This window comes from Pezoporus flaviventris, unplaced genomic scaffold (genome assembly GCF_033815535.1).
Source record: "Pezoporus flaviventris isolate CSIRO_AGI_PZ_B2104156 unplaced genomic scaffold, CSIRO_AGI_Pfla_v1 ptg000022l, whole genome shotgun sequence".
NCBI lineage: Eukaryota > Metazoa > Chordata > Aves > Psittaciformes > Psittacidae > Pezoporus > Pezoporus flaviventris.
The window spans coordinates 2283628-2310619 of NW_026892570.1; the positions used below are offsets into that span (position 1 = coordinate 2283628).

The 26992-nt window shown below is 38.7% G+C and overlaps 1 protein-coding gene across 5 annotated transcripts in view; it reads right to left on the bottom strand.

Moving 5' to 3' along the window:
• Positions 1–26992, bottom strand: part of FRMD3 (FERM domain containing 3) — a 134349-nt gene that overhangs the window by 1216 nt on the left and 106141 nt on the right. For all 5 annotated transcript variants that reach the window (XM_061456291.1, XM_061456295.1, XM_061456292.1 and 2 more), the window contains 6 exons: positions 26729–26817; positions 24468–24531; positions 23575–23663; positions 20319–20393; positions 18805–18873; positions 16046–16167 (listed from right to left, as the gene is read on the bottom strand). In XM_061456291.1, coding sequence (XP_061312275.1) covers positions 16046–16167; positions 18805–18873; positions 20319–20393; positions 23575–23663; positions 24468–24531; positions 26729–26817 — 508 coding nt within the window. The remainder of the gene's footprint in view (positions 1–16045; positions 16168–18804; positions 18874–20318; positions 20394–23574; positions 23664–24467; positions 24532–26728; positions 26818–26992) is intronic.

Below are 26992 nucleotides of genomic sequence, written 5' to 3' on the forward strand. Positions count from 1 at the left end.
TTAAAAGTTAAAAAGATAAAAGGAGAGGAAAGCTGAAACACAGTGTGAGGATTAGATATCATTGAAACACAATGAAAATGCTTCCTCACTTTAAAAAGCTCCCTCTCTTCATGTCGTTTTAGTTCCAGTCATCTTTCTACTCTTCATACTTACAGTCTCTTTTCCCTGTCCTTTAAATTTCTCTCTTTCCCTTACAGAAGAGTCTTTCTTAGCCTTACTGGAATGTTTATTTCTTATGACTCCTCTCTCTGCCCAAGTTCTCTCCTTTCAAAACTCACTCCCCTTTTTCCAGTCTAATACAAACAGCAGTTAAGTCTGCACAGAAGTCTAGCTGCTTTGCAGCTACATCAACACTGCAGAGACTGCTGTTAGTTGTCAGCGGCAGGAGTGGAACAGCAAGAGTCAGGTACAGAGCTCAAACAAACTGTTGGCAAAAACAGTTTTAAATTTGCCCCATGTCCAACACTCATTACCGTCATCAGATGCCACCTATGCTCAGAAGGAACAGACCATACACATTATCATGTGCAACAGTAATATATAGTAACAGTTTGTACTTCTTATTTTGTGATTTTCCACATCTCTTCATTCCTTAGTAATGGCTAATCCAATTGCAGCATACAGATAAAGATTGAGTAGGTAAAATCAATGTAATGTTACATGACTTGTCCAACAAGCAACTCAGGAAATTCACGTCAGTGTACTATTTATAATTCAAATTAGGCTAATTTTTTAATATCAGTGAAAGATCTGTAAAAGCGAACCGACACCATCAAAGATTCTTTTCCATTTTAATGCTGCAAATATTGAGGTTCAGAGACTTTAAAACAATGCGGAATACAAGAAAATGTATTGTTAGAGAAAAGCAAGTAATCAGAAAAGCAGTACACCTCCAGTGCTAATTAGGCTAGACGTAATGGTTTTCAGTGTGAAGTAAATGAGTCTCAGCAAGCTCTATGAAAGTTTTCTATTAAAAGATGGAAAATATACAAAAAAAATAAACAAACGGCCCATTATGTTTGTATTGAGATGAGGAAAATAAAGCATGACTTGAACCTTAAGATGCATCACTGCTCTGTAGACATATAACACAGGACAAAAATGGCAAAGCAAAAATCCATATCATAAAGACAGCTACAATATAGGAAAATACACAATTTAGATCATTTTGGATCATAATTCTAAGCTACAATTTTAAATAGTAACTCCATTGTAACTGACCAAAATTCTGCAAAGAATCTCATTTTGAAATCAGAAGCCTTTTCACATATTTTCTTGATAATGTCACTGATTTTTAGGTACTATTCACTCCACTGAGATTATTAACTTTGTTGCTGAAACCTCATTTCCTTCTATTTGACTGGATAGAAAAATAATATTCTTGTGTCACTGGCTAATGATCATTAAACCAGCAGCAGACACGACTACATTTCAGTAAAATTGGGTGATACAAACCCTACCCTGGACTTCCTCAATGTTACAAATTTTGCATTTCTTGAATGACAAGGTCTTACCACCTCAACTTTAAATTTCTATTTTTGATTTTTTTTTCCTTTTTGTTATCTACCATAACTACCATGCTCAGGACAGGATGTACCCATGATAATCTCAGTTTCATAACTGATACCAGATCTCTGAACTACCAGGCCAGCAGACCTGCCCTAGGCCAGACACTGGCACATGATCGCATTTCTGCCAGATCCCAAAATACTCAGTATTTGCAGAAAAATCTGCCAATACAAAGTTAAATGAGCATATCAATATTTTGTGAAAAAGGGCTCCTCCACTAGGAGTCACTTGTTACGACATTTCTTCATGGAAATACGTAACGTAATAGCCTGTTGTACGTCAGAGTGCCTGACAGTAACCACAAAATCCTCTATGCGACCTCTGCAGCTCTGTTAGCATGCTCTCCACACACTCAAAAAGGCTAAGTAAGGCACTTGCTAAGTTATCCCAGACTTCCCAAAAATTGGGTGAGCAATGACTTTTTAATATCTGGTAACTTTAAAATCATACTGAACTTGAAACGCCAGGAAATACAAGATAGACTATGCAACATATTACAGATACTTCTAAAATGCATTAAAAATTACAGAAAACCTGCACACTAACTTACTTACATTTAATCACTCCTTGAATAAGCTAGTTTGGTCCTTACCTGACAAGACAACTCCCTGGATCCCCTTCCTAGAGTATGCTTTTATGTGTCATGTTACATTCATTACAGAAAACCTCTTCATTACAGAATATAATGCTCGAGAAGCGCTTCCCTACCCCCCTTCAGTAGAGCGCATTAACCATCAAAATTAACTTTTCCTTTTAAGTCTTCAAAATGGCCCCAACACATCTCTTGCTCTGTAATTTGCTTCCTGTTCTCTAAGAGATACACTGGCCCCACCTCCAGGTGTGGTTTCACATTCTGGCTAAATCAACCAAAAAGACCGTTTCTCCTCTGAATAAGCCACCTAGTAAAGCTAAACTTGGAAGACAACTGTTTTTCTTCATGGGTTAGTTCTCTGGTGTTTTTTCTTCCTGAAATGGGTTGACAGATGTTTTTGCAAAGCCAGCACATTAGCAGGGAGTGCTCCTTTCACTGGGACTTAGCCAGCAGATCTGCATAGATAATTAAACCTTGTCATCAATAAAATGCAAATGTCTCCTTATTAGCTTAATTTGACTGGCCAGCTAACAATCCCTTGCCTCAAGTACTCTGTCCTTTTCTATCACAGCCATTTTAGACATTCAACCTATTTCAGCATGAAACACATTTTGTGCTGGAATTTATTGTCTACACCAGTCTTTGCCATTAACAAACATATCTGCAACAGTTATCAAGAGGAGGATAGAAACTGATTGAAAGTAGATACAACAGTGTAGGACCACTAAGAGGTGAGAAGAGATTTGGGTGGATCTTTCTCCTGAGCATGGTGTAATAGCAGGTAATGCTGGATCATCAAACCATACTCTGAGTCGTTTGAGGATGCACTCATGCTATCTTAAAACATAAAAGCCAAAATTCTTAAACTCCAGAGCACAACATTAAGCATCTACACGTATCTTTAAATTTACAAGGACTACAATCTGATTTTCAAATGTGCTTTTCACTTCCCCTTGAGTAAAAGGTAAGTTGATCCACTTGCTCAGGGCACTTCAATATGGATTAAAGGACCTAATTTTAACCCCCCAAATTTGAGAATCCTGGCTGTAGGCTTATCTATACCTGCTTAGATGCAAGGTCAGTAACATATCTTCATCATGTTTCTCATCATAAAGAGGACAGCTGCAGCTATTGCAGAGAAAGGTCACCCCAATTTATGATTCTTGAGCCTCCTTCTCCAGAGTAAATTCAAACATGCATAAAATACATAGTGAACATAAATAAGAAAGATCACATTAACTTTCATTAAAACTGTATTTTTCTCAAGTAACTGGCAAACTTTTAACTTTGTGATTAACCTGTAGACAGAAGGCAAGAGAGGAACCCTTTCAGATCAGGGGTTTTAAAAATGAAATGTGTCAAAGTTCCAAAGCATACATTAACTTTATAGTCCCCTACGTAGTTTGAGCAGATAATAAGAATTTTCAACTTATGTTTTGTTAAAACATATTAAATCAAAGTAATTGCATTTTACATCAGCCATACACAAGTATAAATAAATAATGTTTTAATTTAAAAAACTGAAAACAGAATGGGCACTAGCTGCTGATGCAAGCTCATTTGATATTAAAATATATATATTATATATAATTTATATATACATATATACAAAGCTGTTCTTTTCATTTTTTCCTATGCGCTATAGCACCACAACATTTCTAAGTGAATTATGGAGGAAACAATTAGATATTAACCCTAGTCAATGTAAGTCCACAACAAAGTTCCAGTCATGTTGCAATATACAGATAAGTGTGGTTTGAAAGGACATGAGTGTATCTTCATTATGGAACATATAATTTACGATGCTTATGCAGGCATATGAATATCACATTAAAGCACCAAAATTCAAATCACTCTGCAGTACAATAAATATTCCAGTGATCCAAATTTAAGAAAGGAACAAGTTTTTCAGATTATTTACTTTTTGGACAGCCTTCAAGGAAGTCAGCTATCTGAAGCAATACAACCAGGTTGAAACAAAATGAAAAGATCCCCAGTATCTTCCAATGAAAAAAGAGAACATAAAAGCTAAAGCAAGTCAAAAGCCAATGTCCTTCAATTACTCTACAACACTGGTGCAAATCCTTTACTCCTATCCATACATAACAATTATTTTGCTACCACCCTTATAGGAATAATGTTTAATCTTTTAGGCTATATTTTGAAATGCCTACTATTTCTTTAGTAATAATCAAAATTTGTATTGTGTTTAGATTTAAAGCACAATGACTTGAGTATTAAATTATATTTAATCAAGAAGAACTTTGTTTCATTCTTCATTTTATATTTTTACAGGCGCTTACATTCCACAGGTCAGAATCTTTTAACACGTATTATCGGAATATCAAATAAACAAGCTCAATTTTATTTCTTATGTTATACACCCCTAGCAAAAATTTGCTACACTTTTCTGGCAACTGGTCAAAATTTACAGAGACAGACAGTTTTCATTATGCTAGCCAAAACTCAGTACTTCCTTTCCACCAAGTACTGGGATTGCTCCAAACTTCTAACTTGTCACAGCAGATAGGAACATGAACAGCTTAATAAAACATGACTTTACAGCGTTCATCTGCTGCGAACATGAATGTGCAAGAGGTCTGACATAAAGATTGTCAGCTGCTAGTGTTTCTAAAGATGCCAAAACCAGCAGCTGAGGATTAGCTGGATGAAGGGCAGCCCCAGCTCTGCCATTCTTGAGAAGATTCAGTTGCTGGAAATATAGCCCCCAGAAAAATGTATTCTCTGCTTATTTAAAAATTCAGTTCACATGCTGTCTGGTGGCCAGATATACTGCATACAGCTTTACTGTATTGCAAACACAACTACACACCTGTAAAGGCTTTGTATAGTGGAGAAAGGAAAAAGAGTGAGCATTTCCTTCTCTTAAAAAGAGATCTGAAAAAATAGACATGGTCTAAAAAGAGCAGTGCTTGGAATACTTCATGCACATGTGTAAACTGTGTATGCAGTGGCCAGCCAACTGCAATTAGGACAGTTCCTTCCCATCCCTTTTACTACTTCCACTAGAAATACTGTGTATTAATTCGCTTATTTTCAACGTGGATAAAACTTATTTGTGCTATGAACAGAGTGATCTTTCAGAGGGGAGAGAGTGACTTTCTCACATGAGCAAAGTGCTCACATGTCACAAAGAAGACGCAGGAAAGATAAACAGAATCTAGAATTGCAGTAGACTCAAATATTACCCTTCACAGGATCTATATCAAAACAGAATCTACGTCACAGTCAGATGTGTAGCCCTCAGAAGTAGGAGGCCATAGTTCTGTACCTTACTCACATCCTGTACCCACATGTCCTGGGTTCAGCAGTAGCAGTCATTTTTCTCCTTCTTGGTAGCTGGTGCAGTGCTGTGTTTTGAGTTTCAGCCTGGGAACAGAGCTGATAACAATGATGTTTTGGTTTGGCCAAGGACTTTGTGAGCCTCATGCTCTGCCAGGGAGGACGGGAAGCCGGGAGGAAGCAGAGACAGGACACCTGACCCAAACTGACCAAAGAGGTATTCCATACCACAGCACGTCATGCCCAGGATGTAACTGGGAGTGCCCCGGAAGGGCTGGTAGACTGCAGGGTTGGAGGAGGTATGGGTCGGTGCTTGGTCGGGTTGGGGGGCACGAGTTATCAGTCAGCTGGTGCTGAGGTGTTGTACTCTCTTCCCTTGTTATTTCCATTATCATTGTTATTACTGGTGGTAGCAGTAGTGATCTGTGTTATACCTTAGTTACTAAACTGTTCTTATCTCAACCCGTGGGAGTTGCATTCTTTTGATTCTCCTCTCCATCCCTCCGGGAGTAGGGGGAGGAAAAGAAGGGGGGGGGAGGGGGGGGGGGGAAGTGAGTGAACGAGTTGCCTGACTGGGTTTAAACCACGAGACCACAGAAGACACCTGTTCTAGCTTTGCCAAGGAGAATAAATTAATGACAGTTTATAGTAACTCCTTTTTAGGTAGTGGCCTGGCTTTCGACCTGGCCCTTCCCATTTGTTTTACAAGAACTTCTAGAAGGGGGCAAAGTCCTGTCACAGCTGCCAGCTCACATCTGTTGCTAACAGTGTGACTCTGTGATGTTACAAATTGCCCCCCAACAGCATTCAGCTAATGTCACAGCTAGTGCAGCCATTAGTACAGCTAGTACAGCCATTAGGATGCCACCCCACTTTTAACACCCTGCAAAGTGCACCTAACTCCTGGATGCTCAGGAGTCTGTCTCTAGCCTCCCTCTGACCTGGAAGAAGCCCACCCCACTATTGCTGACCTCCTTCCAGAACTAGGATTAAGCAGTGAAAAGGCTGAAGAGAGTAACAGGAAGAGAATTGAGTGTCATGGCAGCAGGAATGAGAAGGCAAGGTACATCTGTCAACAGCTCAGAGAAATCAGAGGAGCTGATGAAGGGACTGCAGCGAGTCAGTGTCTAGCACCAGGCCAAAGAGAGCAAGGCTGAAAATAACTGGGCATTGATGTGAAAGCTTGGCACCAAAGGAAAGGACAAGCTGGTCATTTCAGCATCTCCACTCATCTTGGGGTGAGCCCTCCCAGTGCAAGTCAGCATTGTTCTGAAGTGGCAGCAACCACAACAGGGTTTTCCCAAGGAGTTATGCTCCCTGCTGTGAGTTTTGCACAAGCTAACTTCAGCCCTTAGGTTTCATATCATATCATGCTGATACACAGGCTTAATGCACTCCAAAAGGAGTAACATCCTACAAACAGTACTACAAAATCAAGAGTTTTAAGAATCGATGTAGCCCCAATTCACAAATCTGCTACTAGACTGGTGTCATCTTAGAATCATAGAATCACCTGTGTCGGAAAAGGTCTTTAAGATTATCAAGACCAACCCTAATCCCAGGACTGCCAAGTATCTATTGTATCTATTTGGAGCAAACATTTAACCTCAGAGGTGTAAGAATACAAAATATGTAAATACTAATGCTTTTTCAATATTGTTCTCTATTTTTGAATCAAGGGAATTGCTTTCTAGTAAACAATATAGTTTTCATGAAGCAAAAGCAAACAGGAGCTGCTGCTGCTAAGAGGTAAATCACTGCAAGAAACAGGTACTCCCACAGCTATTGTGCTTACTGTTTTCTGATTTTCAGGAGCCAAAAGTCTGAGAATATTCTGGTCTTTGCCACATTCTCAGTTAATTCTTCTGTAAATACTCATTTCTAAAATGAAGATTCAATACAAAGGCATAGTTTTGTATAGGTGCATGGAAACTGAAATCTGTCAACCACATATGCAAAAACACCAAAACTAAACAGTACCACAGAAAGCATGGAGAAACAGTTTTTGAAATGTCTTAATACTGTAAGGAAACAGAGACATACAGATTGAGAGAGGGACCAATCCATCTTTGGCAAAGGGATTCGGTATAAAAACAAGGAAAAAAAAAAAAAAAACCCACAAACCAACTTTGTTTTGGTTGCTATCCAAAGCAATATTGAATACTTTTTGCTCCTTGGGTTGCACACTCTTATATCTAATGAAAAACAGATCCAGATTAGACTCCTTTCCCCACTGCACCCCAGTACTATTATTCAGGATATTAAATTATTCAGTCTCCAGAAAAATAAAACCAACAAAGTTATGACCTGCAACCCACTCAGCTGCAGTAAAACACTTAACTGTATCCACTACTGTATTCAGCTGACATTCAAAAGATGCTACCAACCTATCTGCTAATTTAAGAACTATTTAGTTTTGACAGAAATTATCACAGTTTCAAAGTATTTCTCCACCTTAGTCCAAGAAAACTACAAGGGCAAAATTTGAGTCACTCATTTTTCAGCAATTAACAAAAAAATCCACAATTTACAAGATACTTCAATAAATGTCATTTAAGTTTTGTCTCATTCATTCCCCATTTGCAACTCTGCTCCTGTCAGTAATTCGTCCTTATTCACTGCTGTACCTGATGTAATATTGTCATTTGCAGGATAGTTCCTTTCCAAGAGACCATTATTGGCATAAAAGATATGAGAGGAGAGAGGGGAGAAAGGTTTGAGTAAAATAAACGTAAATTTACCAGCCCTTCTGGCTGTGATCTTGGAGCCATGCCGCAGTAATCGAATGCACACTTCCTTGTTGCAGTGGTTAACCATCCGCAAATGAATGCTTCTCTTGGTTTGGATTTTTACAAGACATTTCACCATTTTGACTATCAATTCCTCTTCTCAAAGTCTTCTAAAGGCTCTACCCATACCAGCTTTGACCTTTCACTGGGTTCCCACTGAGTTTTAAGAGACTAACACAAGTCAGTCTCAATGAATCAAATGACACGGTTCTAACACAGCCAACAAAAATATCCCAGTGGGGAACAGAATGAGAGGTTATTTTTAAACATTTCCAAATGCCTCATAACATACAATACAAATTTCCACAGCATCCATCTCAGTTAGCAGTTGCTAGCATAACAGCTGAACCACGGACACAAGCATAAAAATATCCAAGGCATCAAAACATAGCACCATGAAACAAAAGGCCAGTATTTAGGATCTGTTTTTCAAAGCACAAAATGACACTGTGGCCATTATTTTTCTAAAGAGCTTCAATTTAGCAACTGATGTCAGTTCCCCACTGCTGCCTGGAAAATAATCACATAAAACACATAGATTCAAAAGGAAAAATCCTATGCTGTGCTTACAAACCTTAGTCACAAGGAAACCAGTAAGATGAAACCTAAAATCAAAGCTGATCTGCCTGTGTATGAACAAAAGAAGGAAATTCCTAAGTCTGGGAAAAATGTGTCTCTGCATATGTGCTCCAGTTCCCACTTGTGGACAACTATGAGACACATTTTGTATACACCAGAAAGAAGTGATCTTCAGAAGGCTGGGCACCTTCCCTGTCACAGTTCTGCAGAGATATGCAGGCTCCTAAAAAAGGCATGACGCACATAAACTGGCTGATAGCTTGCTCCAGCTGGAATCTGGAATACAACCACGTGCACAGATTCAAATTGTCCTAGTGGGAAAGGAACTTTTACTGGCCCCACTGAAACCACAGAAAAGAGATAAACTGGAAGGAGTGAGCATGTGGGGAGCCAGTCTCTCACTTCCCAGAATCCCTGCCTTTAGTATTTATGACATGTGTGCCATCTGAGCGTTCATTATCTGACATCCTTGTTTCCTCTGCACCATAAAATCAATGATGTGCAATATGACTATGTGGGAAAAAAGGGGGCAGGGGAGAGAGTCCTGAAAAAGATGTATTTTACATAAAGAGATTTCTCTCATGATAAACATCTGCTTCAACCGAGCTTTGGGAAGAGTCTTTACAGTGGTTCCTCTGCCCTGCCTAGCCCCCAGAATATGAAATTGCAATAGTGCTCCTTTTTACACATTCCCCTGCAGGGAGAACTCTCCTCTTCTTCCTTTCCTTCTCTGCAAGCACTCTCAGGAAAGATCAAGTGCCCCTTTGCTTCCTATCTCCATTTTGTCACCGCTTCAAAAGTAAGATTCTGTCTGCTTTTCTCATCTTCATTCTAACAACTGTTGTAACAGCCAAAAGAGAATTATTAAAATCTCACTTAAAAGTATTGAATATTCACTTTTTACACAGTTACAAGAACTGGAAAGCACCAATTCCTACAAAAGCCTAACCACCACCATGTTCAATACGCAAAAGACAGTCTAATCAAGGACAGAAGTGTAACCTGGACAAGGATGTGAGTGATTTCCAACAGGAGGACATTCATGTTGATAAACAAACATTTATCATTCATGTTTCATCTGACCATGACCACGCAAAACAGAAATGACTGTGAGATGTCAAGTCACTGCCCACAAAGCATGCATACAACTGAGATCTGTGTTGAAACCTTGCAGCCCTCTGTTGCTACCAATAACTCTCAGCAAATAAGGCACAGGCTTTATCTCCTGAGAGAAAGAAGAGTGCATGATTTGACATTAGCAGCATATTCTGGGTAATGGTTTGAAGATGTTTTTCCGCAAAGATTTGCAAGACAAGAAGCCTGCTTCTCTCCTCCACTGCTGCCCAGAACATTCTGTGTGAAGAAGAGAGCCAGCAAGGCAAAGTTTCCTCTCAGTAGCGAATTGGTTTTCCAGCTCTTATCACCCTCCCCCTTCCTAATTTGCTACTTTATATAATACACAGCTGATGACTCCTGGTGGTAACTGTGGCAGAGAGACCATTGCCATTTGTGAGAAGGTAGAAAACAGCAGATGCCTAGGTAGCACCTGTTAAAACCAGGAAGTATGGTTCATGAAAGCAAAACCAGTCGCCTCCCAAAAACAGAAAGCTAAAACTGAAAAACACTCCTCAAAACTAGCATCTTTCCATCACAAAGAGAAAAATTCTGTTCAAGAATAACAATTTCAATGTATTTGTGAAAAGGAGGTAAATCACCTCTCCAGATTTTAGAGGTATCTTATTAAGGTGATGGGGGCAATGTTGTTTAGTTTGTGACAAAAGTAGTGAACTTATTTTGTAGATGCACGGCATGGCAAACACCTAGAAATCTGAGAATTTGTAACTAAGCTACAAAGGAAAGCTGGGAGAGCTATTTGTTGTCAGCACTAGTATTGTTATCTTGAAGCAAAAGGTTTGTTTGTTAAAAAAGTTGTTTTCAGACATTGTAGGGCTCAATTATATGGTTTGAGACTGTAAATCCAAGTTTGTTGAATACAGACACGGGGATGCACCCAGTGATGTTAAAACCTCCTGAGGCCAGAGTCCCAAAAGCTTGCACTACAAAGTGTGCAGTAGCGAGACCAGATTTCATTCCATAAATGGAATAATGATCCATAAATGGGAGAATGATCTTAACATTTTAAACTACCAAAAACTAGTAGAAAATTACATTACATTCAACCTGTCCTACAGATGCTCACTTTGGCCTCTACTAAATTTAATGGAATATTAACAGAATATTAGAACAAATTATTTATCTCTACACACCAGAGAAATCTAAAAATGGAACTGGTATTTTATTTAGAAAAGTCACTAAAAAATCTGATGAACTCCTACATTTACAGTGTTTGTTGTTATACACCCCCTCACCCCCCCCCCCCCCAGCCCCCCATGTACAATCAGCTAACAGGAGTATTGCTGCTGCTAATTTCACAGGGAAAAACTATTTGATGCTACATGATACAAGATGTTTCATGACTTTCTCTAATGTATTAAGATAAACTGTCTCATATACAGCAGGTGTGATTTAAAAAATATGATTGTTGACAAGCTGTGTATTAGTTCTAACCAGAGACACAGTCAGGGCTAAACAATTTTCTTTTTCCAATAAAAATTAAGTGCAACAACACTGAGCTGTGCCCAGGGAAAACAGTGAAATTGATTACCTGTAATACTCTCCTTGCTCTACAGACATGACATGTGAACAGGTACTTAACATTATTATTTTGCTAGCTTTTTTTTTAATATTTGTTCATATTATTATTCTTACATGGCAAATTTTTCATGTGTTGTTGCCTCAGCTATACACATAAAAGATCCATATGCCTCTACTCTACAACCAAAGCTTACACAGGTGAGAAGTCACACACAGATACACATCTAGTCTGGTAGTAGCTGCTGTGTGTTCATACATGCTTTAAGATGCAACAAAGACTCTGCAGTGTAGATGAAATGTCATTCATGCCAATTAATTGTTGTTAATGCAATATTTCTTACATTTGAGTGACACACAAAAATAAGTTTGCTAAAGGATAAGAGCTCTTTGTACACAACTCAGATGCACAAGCATACAATTTCATAAGAAAAACAAATTCTTAAAAGATCAATGAGGACATCAATTTTCTTTTTTCTCAGATACAGTACAAGGTAGATCAATTAACAGAACTACTGAAGCATGCTACTTTCCCTTTGGTTGCTCCAAAGGCAAAAGTCAATGTTAACAGGAAAATAATTCATGTATGAAACCTGAGCACACAGGTTTAGTAAGTTGAGTTTCCATCACTTTGTTAAACCCACATTAATATCCTGTGACTCTAGAGGTGTGGTTTTGCCTTTTTTTTAATTATTTTATTTTTTAGTTGGACTATTCAAATACCTGAAGCCCTAATAGTATCTGGTGCTGGAAAATCCAGACAATGATCTACCACCTGCAAAACAACTGCCAAGTGATCAGAACAGGCAATAATCTGCCTCACCAAATTAGATGGTGAAAGAAAGCAGCCATACAATTCTTACACCAATACAAAAAAAAAAAAAAAAAAAAAACAATGCTTTCAATTGCATATGGAATAATACCATGCAAAGGACCTAACAGGACCAACTGGAAGGGTCTAATTTTGCCATCTGTGACAAAGATGAATTTTGCAATCACACTTGTGGATACACTTAAAACTTCTTTAGGTAGGTGCCTCCTGAAGAATATCTTTTAGGTTCAAAATCTAGAAGTGACCTTCCCAACCACATCTGACAATGACCCATGTAAAATCTAATTCTCAGAATAACCTCCTACACACGACAGTACTTTTATGATTGCATCTTTACAATACCATGATTCTTTCTTCTGGAGACAGAATGGACATTAGTGCAAAACAAAAGTCAGTAACAAGCAGTGTGAGAGCCTGAAGAATCTTAAGCTGTAGCAACAAAGGACTGAGAGATGACCTACAAAACCTAAAGCACAAGGACTTGAGACTAGTTGAGACTAGTTTTTTAATTTGATAAAATATGTATTTGCTGATGGCCAATCTCTTAGGTAAATTAAGTTACATAATTATAATTTAAAACAGGAATAAAAGCACATGGAGGTAAGAATACCAATTCAAATCTGGGAGCTTAAATTAGTAACTGAACACCTGTATATGGCCTCTAAGTGCAGACTGAAGATTTACCTCTTGAAAAACAAGACACCAATAGACAAACTCAGGATATTTATGCTTGCCATTCTAATAAAAAATAAAATGCCATTACTTGTTTTCAAATCCTCTTATGTAAGTGTCAAACGCTAAAGTAACTATTACTGTGATATCACAGGCATCTAAAATCTTTCTTCCCACAAACAATGGTCATTTATGAGCATACCCTTTCTTACATGTCTGCAAAACCACTGGACAATTTGTGCTTTTTTGCAGAATAGCTTCACTTCAGCATGATAGCCATAGTAGATTTATAAAACAGAATTTCATATGAGCTCCACCTGCTTTTATTTTCCATCTGAAAGGATTATCCTAAGGAGAACAAGGCAGGCTGAAGATGCTAAAACACCCCTTCAGACTCTGCCATTGCCATCTTTTTATGGCTTTGTCCCCTAGCAACTGGCAAGTAATTGGCACAAAATCATGTGACAGTTTTTGTTAGTTGAGTTTCATACCACGCAGGTTCAGCCAACTCAGAGTTCATCTCTCCAGAAGTTTCAGGAAGAAGAAGTATTTACTCAAGACACTGAGGCCACCATGGTTTTGGCCATATATTTTGTTCATAACACATAAAGACAATTTAAAATTAAGAACAAGTAAGTATTACTCAGTTAAAAGACAAAGCTGTGCATTCTCCTGAGTCTGCCTAAGGTATGCATATCTGATAGTACCATTATAGCCAGCCCTGCTAATATGTTGCTTGGGCCCACCGACACAGCACAGTGCAGAATTCTATGAAGGTCCTGGCCACATGAGCAGCTGGAACACTGATATGCAAGCAGCAGCACCTTGCAGAAATATCAGCATTGGTCCTGAAAGCTGCATTAGCCAACCCACACAGTGAAGGGAAATCTGACATAGGTAGGGCTACACCATACTCTCAATAGCATTGGCAGGCCTTCTATCTCAGGCCCAGACATTTAGAGAGATGCCAAGGATCTTCATGTGTAGCACACTAAAAACAGTTTCCCAACGCAGTTCAGTCAGGCCCAGGGCTAGCTGCCTCCTTTCTCCCTACTCCTGTTCTTGCCTTTGGCCTTGCACAAGACTTTGCCTGATCTTCTTTGGTAAGCCACTTAGAGGTTGAGCCAGGAGTAGTGGGACATGGTACAGTTAGGAGTTTGGGGGGGGAGTGTTTGGTTGGTTGGTATTTTTCATTGGTTTGTTTGGGTTTTTTTTTTCCTTTTAACTCCTCCCAGTTCCCTCTGAGGTGATTAGTGCTAGTGCAAGGGAGAAGACGGGAATCACAGAAGTGGATTGACTGCACGTAAGGAAGAGAGCTAGCATCAGTGTCAGAGAGCTGTGAGATCAGTTCACACTGCAATTTGGTAATATAGCCAAGTTCACTACAGGAAAATACTGTAAGAGAGCTAAATACTGTTAATGTGGCAGCTGGTAGTATTTAACTATGCCGTGAGGATGATCAGGGGACTGGAGCACCTCCCTTATGAAGACAGGCTGAGGAAGTTGGGGCTGTTCAGCCTGGAAAAGAGAAGGCTGCATGGAGACCGCATAGCAGCCTTCCAGTATCCGAAGGGGGCCTATAGGGATGCTGGGGAGGGACTCTTCATTAGGGACTGTAGTGATAGGACAAGGGGTAATGGGTTAAAACTTAAACGGGGGAAGTTTAGGTTGGATATAAGAAGGAAATTCTTTCCTGTTAGGGTGGTGAGGCACTGGAATAGGTTGCCTCGGGAGGTTGTGAATGCTCCATCCCTGGCAGTGTTCAAGACCAGGTTGGATGAAGCCTTGGGTGATATGATTTAGCGTAAGGTGTCCCTGCCCACAGCAGGGGGGGTGGAACTAGATGATCTTAAGGTCCTTTGCAACCCTAACGATTCTATGATTCTATAACATTCTACAGGAAACCCATCAGCAAATGTTTCTGTTAAATTGTAGTAGTAATAACAATTTTAAAAGAAACGTGACTTTCAAACTTATGTAATACACATTTGAAACCAACACTCTCTGCTGAGCATATAGCAACAAGTCAGCAGTTTCCAAAAATGAGTATCATTGCTTACAGCTGTAAGTGTGGCAAAGCAGTCTTACAAGCAGCAAGCTGTTGTTACTCTGAGGTTGTAGCAACTGCCTAGCAGGAACACAGTGTTGGTATTTTGCTGCCAGAAAGCAAATGATCAGATACAGGTATTGCACAGCAGAGGAAAACAAGTAATTGTTAAAATTTACTGCATGTTATGCAGCTCCTACTAGTAATTACACAGACAAGCTAACTACGTAACTAGATAATTCTCCCTGTTCTTACTACATTCAGTGTTGAAACTCAAGTAAGAACACTGCTGTTAGGTTTTGTTTGGTTGGCTTCCTTTTTTCATTAGGAAGAATGCAGTTTTCCTCATTTAAGATGGCTAAGATGTTCATATCATTCTTTGTAATGGCTGGATCTCAAAAAGATAGGTGTTGAATGGGATTTTTAGAATATCAAGGAATAGACAAATACATGGAAAACCTTGTTCTACAAAATACATTCAAGCTGATCTTCCAATAACATCCCTTTTGTCAACGACATTAAATTAGCAGAGAATCTTTCCTTCATGACATTCAAATAACATCCCTTTTTGTCAATGGAATTAAATTAGCAGAGGGTTTTTCGTAACATTAGAACAGAAAGAATCTAAAAGTAAAGGGAAGCAAGAAAAACAACGCACCTACCAGTAAACTGCCAATTTTTACTCCTGAGTAAATGCAGTCAGTATTTAGTAAAATGGTGCTATGCTGAGATTACTTATTTCCTGCTAAGCTCCTTTCACCTGATAATCTAAAAAAAGATTCTAAAACTGAAAGCTTAACAGCAGTAACTTTCTCCACAATGTATCTTGCATGAGGCTCGTTCCTTACGCTAGGGATCATTTCTCAGTATGATGTACAGAGGTTTAATAGTGGACTTCTAATAAAAATTACTAGAAATTTTCCATATCCCTGAGCCAGTAACATACCTTTTTCCATATGTTTTATAACAAATACTGGTAGTGTTTGGCATGAATCAGGTAAGTGACTCACCTTCGTCTAAAGGAGCCTCTTCCTCCTCACAGGGAGAAGGAAGGAGAGGTTGTAGAGGTTCCATGTTGATTATGAGTTGCTTGTTCCAGGAGGGAGAGCTGTGACTCTGGGTAATGCTGGTTCTAAAAGAATGAGGAAAACAGCATCAGCTTATTCGCAAGGAAGCAACTGAAGTCCAATATGTGTCATCTGAGAATCATTTTGCATAAATTACACTAGGCCTTGAGCTACCATAACAAGCTTTGCATGCTGAACACTGCTTTAAACCATGTTATGCTGAACTCTCGGCAGATATAAATCTTTCAATATCTGAAGTGTAAGATGGTTTTGTGCTGGTTTACTTCCTTTTACACAGCCTGACTCCTCTTTATCTTGCATGTTGCTCCTCTCCATGCTGCACAGTACACATCAGCATTCGGCTTCAAGGTGAAGGCAGAAAGAGTACAAAACGTTTTCCTCATGTTGTTGCACTGCCTCCAGGAATGATCCCCCAGGGAGGATTTGTTACGGTTTGAGCACTGCAGACTAAAGACTAAAGCAGGAACAACTATCTTCACTGTCTATCTCTTAACACATAGACAGTGTTCTCATTCTCACTCACCCTAGACACTGTCTCTGTGCCATGCCTCCAGGTGCTCAGGCTCGTTTTCTTTCTTATCTTAGTTGGTTTTAATAGGCTTTCCTGGTAGCAGGTGTTGAACTTTCTCAGGGAAATTTGAGGAATGCTGTTGATTCACTTCAGTCATGAGGGTCATTAGACTAAAATCACATTACTGAAAATGTAAAATGGCTCTTTAGAATAAGTTATCTAAGACTTACATGATACAGGCCTGAAGCAAGAGTCCTGCAATGAATCTGAACCATTACATTATAACATAATTTACTTTTGATAGCAGCAAAGATGAAAGGGAAGAGGATTTGACTTGACTTCAAATGTACATACATACGGTGCCGAAGTTTCACAAAATGCATTTCAAGTTTGCACAGTCTCAAAATTACACATAGATAAACAAACTCAACAAGTACCTATGCAAGTGAAAAGAAGGGACTGTGTGTTGCTGAAGGTTTAAGTAAACCTGGGATGCATGTCCTACTCTAGGTCACATTACATGTCATTAATTATTCTGTGGGGATAAACAAGCTTTCTTTCTCAATTGCCATTATTCCTTGCTTATTAACATATGCCCAAAGCTACTTATGTCCACTTTCACATTCTGTAAGCAGTCTCTAATAACTATTTAGTTTAAATTTTCACTATCCAAAGAAGTTTTTCAGATTACTGTAACTACAAGTATTCCAACTCAATGGTACCTTCAAGAACTTGTTATGCAACCCCTCGATCTTTGTGCTTGCTGCAAAGAGCTAAAAAAACAGTCCAAAATAGAAGCTGTGCTATGGAGCACACACAGGGCTCCTACTCCATATGCTCCTACTCCATATTTATTTACCAAGATCCCTCCTTCAGGCATGGTCTGGAAGCAAAATATTAAATCATTCAGTGTGCATTTTTCCGAAGAACTTGCCACTGCATTAACGCTGCATGACTACAAACTCCAAGAGATCTTCAGTCTGTAGTGCTTTCAGTGTAATAGCCCAACATGAAGACACTGAGCAGTAACCTCCTCACAACTGCGTGTTTCTTTCTCAATGCAGCCATGATACCACTGAATTGAACTTTATATAGAAATAATTTTTATATATATATATATACTAAAATATATATATTTACCTGCAGTCATATCATCTCGATGTTTTGCATCTGTAAAACTACCATTTCCCACCCCAAAATTTTCTTTCACAGAGTAACTTATTTCTAAAGCCTGCTTTTTTTTGGCTGAATATTTTCTACGCTTTTTGATGACTTGTATAAGGACAAGCTATTTACCTCTGTCTCCCTTTTCAAAACCCATACTATAAGAACACTTGAAATCACTGGATTTTTTCTTAGTCTTTCTAAGAAACTGAACTTAGAGCTACCATAATATCGTAAATACAAGCATTTTAAGAAGGTTAGTCATTAAAAATATATATTATTATTTATGGGTGTTAAATCCATACATCACTGCTCTACAAACTCATTTGCCCTCTGATCTGTTTCTTCACATACAAAACCCATACATCACTGCTCTACAAACTCATCTGCTCTCTGATCTGTTTCTTCACATACACTAATAGTTTTAAATAATATGTTCAAAACAGTTTAAATACTGAAACAAAAGTAAAATATAAGCTAAAAAATAATTTTACATTAAAATCTTTTCTTATCCTATGGAAAACAGAAACCCTACAAAAAATAGACAATAAGCTATTTCCTTATGTGAGTAATTTTTTTCATTTAAAATACATTTGTGTGCCCAAGTAATCTACCTCCCCATGCCTCCAGGAAAGAACTTCTTGATTTTCAATTAGACTGTTATGAAAAACTATCAAATACACTTTTAAACATGCCCATATACATACAAAGAATCTTTCAAAACCAGGCAAGATCTACGAATGAAATAAGAACATACATTTCTGTCATGATCATGTAATAACATTATACTTATAACCCAGATAATAATCTAAACTACTTATCTAACTGACTGATTAAACCCAGCTTCATGTATAGCTTCACAAGTATTTCCCAAGTCTTTCGTACCTCACTGTGGAAGCTCAGAATGACAGACATTACACCTCACAGTAAAGGAAAGAAAATTTCCTTGAAGAGAACAATAATCCTCCTTAGTCCTTAAACTTTAATATCAAATGTGAAGACATACCTGTGAACTTCAGGAGGTTCCCTTTGGATTTTAGAGCTTGCCTCCACAACCTCTTTGGCTACTTTTCCGCTGCATTAAAACATGAAATATTCAAGGAAATGCAAAGCACTATACATACATGAACAATTAATTTACATTCAAAAGTGGACAAGTAAAAAAAAAAAAAAAAAAAAATCGCATGTAGTGAAAATACAATGTTGCGGTGTTGCGGATTAAAAATACTGCTGACCACTTGTCTCCAAAGCTACTAAAAAGAAGCAACCTTTTGTAGTAGTGCACTAGGTGTGATTGGACTGACCCACTAGTGCTCCCCTGGTCCATAATTGCCCAGTTACAGGGGTCATACAATCTCTGACCAGGCCACACATCCTTGTTTTTATAGAAACTCCATCAAAATGGAGCCCTATTCTGGTGACACTGATCTTTGACAAGAGTCTGCACAAAGCCTCCAGTTTATTTACTAAGTGATGCTAAAGAGGTAACAGCAAATTTTCCGAATCCTGACTTAGAATATAGAATCAATAGTCAGGGTTAGAAAGGACCTTGGGCTCATCAAGTTCCAAACCCCCCTGCCATGGGAAGGGACATCTCACACTAGACCATACCACCCAGTGTTCTGTCCAACCTGTCCTTGAACACCGCCAGGGATGGAGCATTCACAACTTCCCTGGGCAACCCGTTCCAGTGCCTCACCACCCTCACAGTAAAGAACTCCTTCCTTATATCCAATCTAAACTTCCCCTGTTTAAGTTTTAACCTTTTACCCCTTATCCTATCACTACAGTCCCTAATGAAGAGCCCCTCCCTGGCATCCCTATAGGCCCCCTTCAGATACTGGAAGGCTGCTATGAGGTCTCCATGCAGCCTTCTCTTCTCCAGGCTGAACAGTCCCAACTTCCTCAGCCTGTCTTCATACGGGAGGTGCTCCAGTCCCCTGATCATCCTCGTGGTCCTCCTCTGGACTTGTTCCAACAGTTCCATGTCCTTTTTATGTTGAGGACACCAGAACAGCACACAATACTCCAGGTGAGGTCTCAAGAGAGCAGAGTAGAGGGGCAGGATCACCTCCTTCGACCTGCTGGTCACACTCCTTTTGATGCAGCCCAGGATACGGTTGGCTTTCTGGGGTACAAGCACACTGAAGCCGGCTCATGTTCATTTTCTCATTGACCAACACCCCCAGGTCCTTCCCCGCAGGGCTGCTCTGAATCTCTTCTCTGCCCAACCTGTAGCTGTGCCTGGGATTGCTCTGACCCAGGTGTAGGACCTTGCACTTGGCACGGTTAAACTTCGTAAGGTTGGCATCAGCCCACCTCACAAGAATGTCAAGGTCCCTCTGGATGGCATTCCTTCACTCCAGTCTATCAACCGAACCAAAATATTAGGTGTGAATGTGAATTAGGTATGAATGGATCCTCAAGAAGGAAAAGCATTCTATTTGCCATGAATAATTACGGACATTTTCTCTTAGTTTCTGCAGTAGTTCGCCATGAAAAAGAAAAGCAAACACCTACCTGTATCGAAATCTACTGCCTTTAAAAAATATCTTGCTGCTGGACATGGTCTTGATTTGACTGGATTTTGCATACCTTGAGGAAAAATAACATACCACATTTTCAGCACAGAAGGAACCTCATAAGCAGAACTGAACAAGGCAAACTACAAGCTTTGTTACTTTTATAACACAAAGTAATATTCAATAATTGAGCTTTCCAACTTTTTTTAAGCCTTTATACAAATTAAAACATAAAGCACACATATAATAATTCAGAGAGCACAGAACCACTGAATGTAAACCAAGTGATTACCTGGATAAGAAAGCAAGAAAATTAAATGCAGACATTTGCTGTGTCTCTAAGGATTTTTATTCACAGGATGAAGGAATGACTGTGGTAAGCCCCTAGGACAAGTTTGCCCTAACACCACCTTGTTTATGGGAAGATAAGGCTATTTCCACTTTCTCACTAGTAAAATAAACATCTAATAAAGAAGTGGTAATGCTTCCCTCCCAAAGTAGTTGCATTTCTCCATACAGTCAACTTCTTAGCAGCCTGTATAGTATGCTACTGCTCCTCTGTAATCATGAAGTACAGAGCTACCTTTTATCACAGTCTTTTATCACAAGGATCATGAAAGAGTACCTCAGACACACCATCTCCTTGATGTTCTCTGCCTTCAAAGTGGCAAATTGATTTTATATGGAATCTCTCATTCCCAGATATCTACTTGAAAATAAAGCAACAGTCAACCCTGAGCCTGTATTGAGACAGGACTTAAAAGTTCTGCTTTTCAAGACATGCAAGGTGATGATGACCTTATTTTAAATTCCACATCTCAAGCTCTTCTAAGCAGACGGGAGGACCAAATCTAATTAAGGTAAAGAGTCATTATCATGAATTACTTACACAACCTGGCTATGACTGTTGTGATCTTGTTAGAATACTTTTTCGTCCCGTACAGAACATAAGATTTATCTAATGCTGTTATATTACTAACAGTCCACACTATACAGCTCATTTTCTCTAAAACGTATGAAAACTTTTGCTGTTTCAAGAGTAGTCTCCTAAGCCTGTATTTACAGATTGCTTTGGCTTCAGTATCTTGTTTGGAGGATTGTTGTTATTTTTCTGCAGTCCACATATTAACCATTACTATTTTCCAATCTATCAGCCAGATTCCTCTCAATTGAATATCACTACTAATCTTCATTTTAGTAAAGCAGTTCTCTTTTGAGACCCACCAAAATTGAAAGAGGCAAGCATAATTTAAAACTACCTTGCTAAAGAAATAACCCCACAGTAATGCCATGAAGACATTTGGAAAGTAGAAAAAAAAACATGAGAGAAGCAGCCCTGCAGAACGACAGATAAAAGAAGGAAGGGAGGAGGTGCTCCAGGAGCTAAAGCAGGGACTCCCCTGCAGCCTGTGGTGCAGACCATGGTGAGGCAGTCTGTGCCCTACATCCCATGGAAAACCAGGCCAGAGCAGACATCCACGCTTCAGCCCATGGAGGACCCTGCACTACAACAGGTAGATAAGCACTGGGGGAAGCTGCAGCCTGCAGAGAATCCAAACAGGAGCTGGCTCTTGGCAAGAGATGTGGTCTATGGAGAGAAGCATGGAATGCAGATGGTTTATCCTGAAGGACTGCAGCCCATGGAAAAGACCAGTGCTGGAGCAGTTCCTGAAGGAGCAGGGGAAAAGTGTGAGGAAGAAGGAGAAGCAGAGAAAAAATGATATGAACTAACTGCAGTCCCCATTCCCTGTCTCCCTGCACTGCTCAGGGTAAGGAGAACATGGAAGACTCAGAACTGAAGGAGTGAAGTTGAGCCTGGGGAGAAACAGAACAGTGTTCTTAGGTTTGTCTTTATTGACATTTTAAAATAAAGTAAGAAGGTGAGGAACAAATGAAATTAACCTTCCCCAAGTCAAGTTTGTTTTGCCAGTGACAGTAATAGCTAAGCAGTCTTTCTGTCTGTATTCCAACCCATGAGCTGCATGTGCATCTGGCACCTATTCAAGGTCAAAACCCACCACAACCATGTGACCAAAATCCAAACAGTTAATATTACAACCATTTAGCAATAAGAGTAGAGAGATGATATTCCCGAGTCTCCCTCAGCACTAATTTCTTTCCTTTAGGTGGGAATTGTTTCCTATTCCCCCCATTCATTTCTACTAACATAAAATAAAACTGCTTAAACACCACACACTATTTTCCTATTTACATGTACTTCCAACAGAAAACACTCCCTGATAATATTTTTATTCAGTCACAAACACAGTAGGTATTAAAACAGAATTAAGAGCTTTATTTTGCCAGCTCACATTTCCTGTTTCTTCACTGAACATATCAATTGAATGGTTTATATTGATATATTATTTTATCAGTGTTGAAACAAAAGAAGGAATCTTTTCAAAAATGATATCCATATTAGAAGACACATTCTTCCTACTTAGTTATTATTTAGTCTTACAGCAGCCCTCTGGCATTGATATGCTCCAACACAGAAATGGTTATTTTTATAAAATATGCAAGATGCTGTAAAGAAAGACTAACTGAGAAGAATGAAAGCTACATGCCTAAAGGGGATCATCAATAAACAGATCTAACAAAGTCAGTGAAGGGCAGAAAGAGCTTTTTAATCAGGAATTATTTTCAAGTTCCTTTTTAGGGAATAGGGAGGAAGACACTCCTTTTTTTCTTGCTTATTTATAGACTTAATAAAAGAAAAAAAAAGAGATGGCTGGCATCTTTCAAAAGGTATCCAAGAACACTTTCTTTCCTAAATCAGTTTGTTTTTTTTTATTTTGAATCAACTCTTACTAAATCTTAGAGAGTGGAAGAGCATTAGCTGGTGGCAGGATAGCCCACAGAATCAAGCATAGCAGATTTCTTCCTCCATTCTAATTTCTCCATTCTAGTTCTAAACTATGATTCTAAAGGTATTCAACAGCAGGGGTAAGTTAACAACTATGTTCCCAGACACAACTGCAGTACTGTGTCCATCCCATGACACACTACAGAAAGCAAAAACAGTGTGCTGGGAAAAGTGTAATTATTCACCACCAAAACTCTCCTGCCTCATGCAGATTGTAAACACTTTATAATACTGGCTTGAAATGAAATAATATTCTCCATTAACTTGCATATTTCTTTTTGTATTTTGAATTCTGCTAATGAAATGGAACATCTCGCGTTGAACAGTCTTCTACTCACATGCACATTTTTTTACTTTCATTACAGGAAATTACTTCAGGTTTACATACTTGTAAAAAGCCTGGTTCTCCACCCCACATTTCCAAAGATGCTTGCAGGCTGCTGGTGTAGAGGTATGGAATGACAGAACAGTCTTTTTCTAAATGCAAGGAAAAGAAGGCAAACAAAAGTAATGAAAGCACTGAATTCTCAAAAATTTAAGAATCTGTACCTGACAGCATCACCATGAACCAGACACACAGAAGACCAAGCTTTCCTGTGCAGCCTCAATATGTGGTTCATCCACGCAAATACAACTCATACACAGCTGATAATTAAACTGCCTAGGCAATTGTTTTAGAAATAAAAGAAACCACATAAACAGCCCCTGATATCTCTGGAATTACTGCCTTCCTCTGTTTTCTGTTCCTCACCTAGATGGTATCTAAAGCCATAGACTTGAGCTATCTCATTCTACCCTAGGGGAAGAACTGATTCTAGCATTCAGTAGCAAAAATCTTTAGAATTCAATGGCAACATAGAACTCTTATCTACCTAGGACAGACTCCAACCTCTTCAGCTGAGCAAGATTTGAGAAGATTATCATTATTAACCAAAAATACCTCACACTGATCCTGAATTTTCAACCATATACAGATATTGCTCATGTTTAGAGTGGATACAGCTTAAGCGCTTTAAAGTCCATTAAAACCAGACTACACAGACAACCAAAACCATGAGCAATCAACACAGTACTGCATGAATGTTAAGTGATCAGTGTCTCAACTCTTTGCAAATTAGACATACTTTTGACAACAGCAATATTTACATTCACTCATCTCCTGTATTTTTATGTACAACAGGAAGTACAATTATTGGTTGTTTAGATATTTTTTCATTGAAAAATGATGTTATGTCTTAGTTGATTCTAAATCAAATACAGAAGTTCTGTATTAAACCTGACCTCTTTCTGAGCTCCAAACATGTAAAAAGTCTTCCCTTCAAATTTCAGTTTATAGACATCACACCTAGAAAGAGAAAAATAATTTCAGTATAGGAAAAATAGATCAACAGGTAAGAAAAGCAACTTACATGCAAGTTTCCCCAAATCCCAAGCCAAGTGTGTCAAATGACAAAAATCCTCAACATACCTTTAGCATAAAAGCATTTAATATTCTAATTTTCTTTAGATTACAGAACATAAGCCCAGAGTATTTATTTTACATCTCTATGCACGTTTAAAGAATTAACTTTGACTCCTAGAAAATAAAGAGGAATTTAAAAGTAGGTAGAAGATTATGTTTATGTTCTATATACTACACAGTTTGTAATTCCTCTTATATTTTAAAATTTTGGAAGTTCTAATGTAATTAAATTGAGGGAAAGACAATACTCTTATGTCTCTCCTTATTTATTTGTGCTTTCATATCACACATCTATCACAGATAGAATACACAGGAAGAAAAAGAAAGTGTTTGACAGCAGTTATTACTGGGGCCCTTGTGAGTTGCAAACCTGTGTCAAAACTTCATATAATGGCTGAAAGCACCATTTACACACGCAATAGCAGTGCACTGCTATATGGAATATAAAGGTGATACAATGCCTCTGCTTAAAACATAGTGGAAATTTTTTCATAATCACAGCTAAAACAGAGACACTGTAGTTTCGTAAACTTCTCTAAAGATTCTGGATGTCAGAGGTTTGAAATGGGAACAATTCTGGAAGCAAGGTCCACGCTATCCCTGAAACTTTGTAACAAGAGTTTAACATTAAATAACAACAAAAAATCATTCCAGTTGAGAAAGCTTTACCATTGAAAAGAAAATCTCAAATATTAATTTGAGCTAATTTCAGCTAATATCAAAGCAATACACCAATATTACTGAAAGGACACATGATCCTTCAGTACCATGAAAAAACAAGTGCTGTGAAACTCATTTCCCACAGTATGATACATGCTTGGCAAATGCTCTCCTCCTTCTCTCCTCCCTGCGCTGTAGACTACAATTACAGTTATATTGTCCTTATGCCAAAAGCACATACCATCAAAGCCCTGTGACTAAGGCTACCTGAAATTAACCCTAGAGAAACTGCAGCCCAAACCCAGAATCACAAATGGATGGTATTTGACAGACATATCTCCAGATGTCCCCAGGGAACCAAATCATACAGACAGGACTGTATGATATGACACTGACTTTATATCTCTGAGAATTTCAGGTTATCAACCGTCAGGGAGGTTTCTATTGATACTCAGAAAATAGTCCAGTTCTACACAAAAAAACACCTCACTATTTTTTAACCTTCTGCCCATCTTCTTCAACAGGCTGGGAGCACTGAGGTAAAGCAGCCACATCTATGCAACTGGTGTTGGCATCTGTTTAGCAGCAAGGCTAAAATGTGATTTATCAATGTGTAAGCATGCTTGTGCTCACTCTGCACCACACTGCTGAAGGCATAGCCAGCTGCTGTTACCTCACCTGCAGGAGGTTTGTGTTACCTCTCCCTCAAACATGACTGAAGCTACCCAGTTAAGTCACGTATCTTCCAGGAGCAGAAAATAAAGCAGAAAATTAAAAAAAAAAAAATAAATAAAATAAAGGGAAGGAGGAAAGGGGCAGGGGCAGGGAAAGAAAGGGAGGGGCAGGGAAGGGAAGGGAAGGGCAAGGGAAGGGCAAGGGAAGGGCAAGGAAGGGAAGGGAAAGGGAAAGGGAAAGGGAAAGGGAAAGGGAAAGGAAAGGGAAATTGTGTAAATGTCCACTTCTTAAAAACAGAGGCTAGAAAATAAAAATTCAGAGCATTCTCACCTCCTCCTCTGCTTACCAAATAAATCTTTCTACAGTGTTCAAATTGAGGTTAATTAAATGAGAAACTAGCAAGAGTCAAATAAAGATGCAGGTGGACTCCTGTAAAGTCTGCCAGACATCTTTGCCAATAAGCCTTACTAGTGATTTACAGCACAGCTGAAAAATTAACTTAGTCAATTTTAGCATTATGTTGATTAATACACACTGTGACATAATTTGCACTGGAAGAAGAACAAGACCAAATTGTTATACTTCTCATCTAACATCCTTTAAAACAGAAACATGATCAGACAAGCAAAGGAATATTCACATGGTTCATCTTAAAGACAACAAATGCAGGTGACGATAGTAGGAAGAAGGGAAGACACAGGAGAGAAGACTTGCATATTTATCTCCTCTTACTTCATACGCTTACCATTTTAACAAATGTATTCTTTTATTCCCCTGGAAAACTACAAATCCTGCAGCTGTGAATCCTAAAAATGTAGTCATTCCCATTGAGTCCTTGAAAAAGAAAAAAGGAAAAATAATTTTCCTCTCAGCCAATGAGGCATTTCTTACAGTACAAATTGTTCCTCCACTATAGATTACCTCCATTTTATTTTCCTTTCAAAATCAATTTTGAACACTTCTAAAGAACCAAGACGGCTCTTGCAACACAGGGCCTATTTATTTCTAG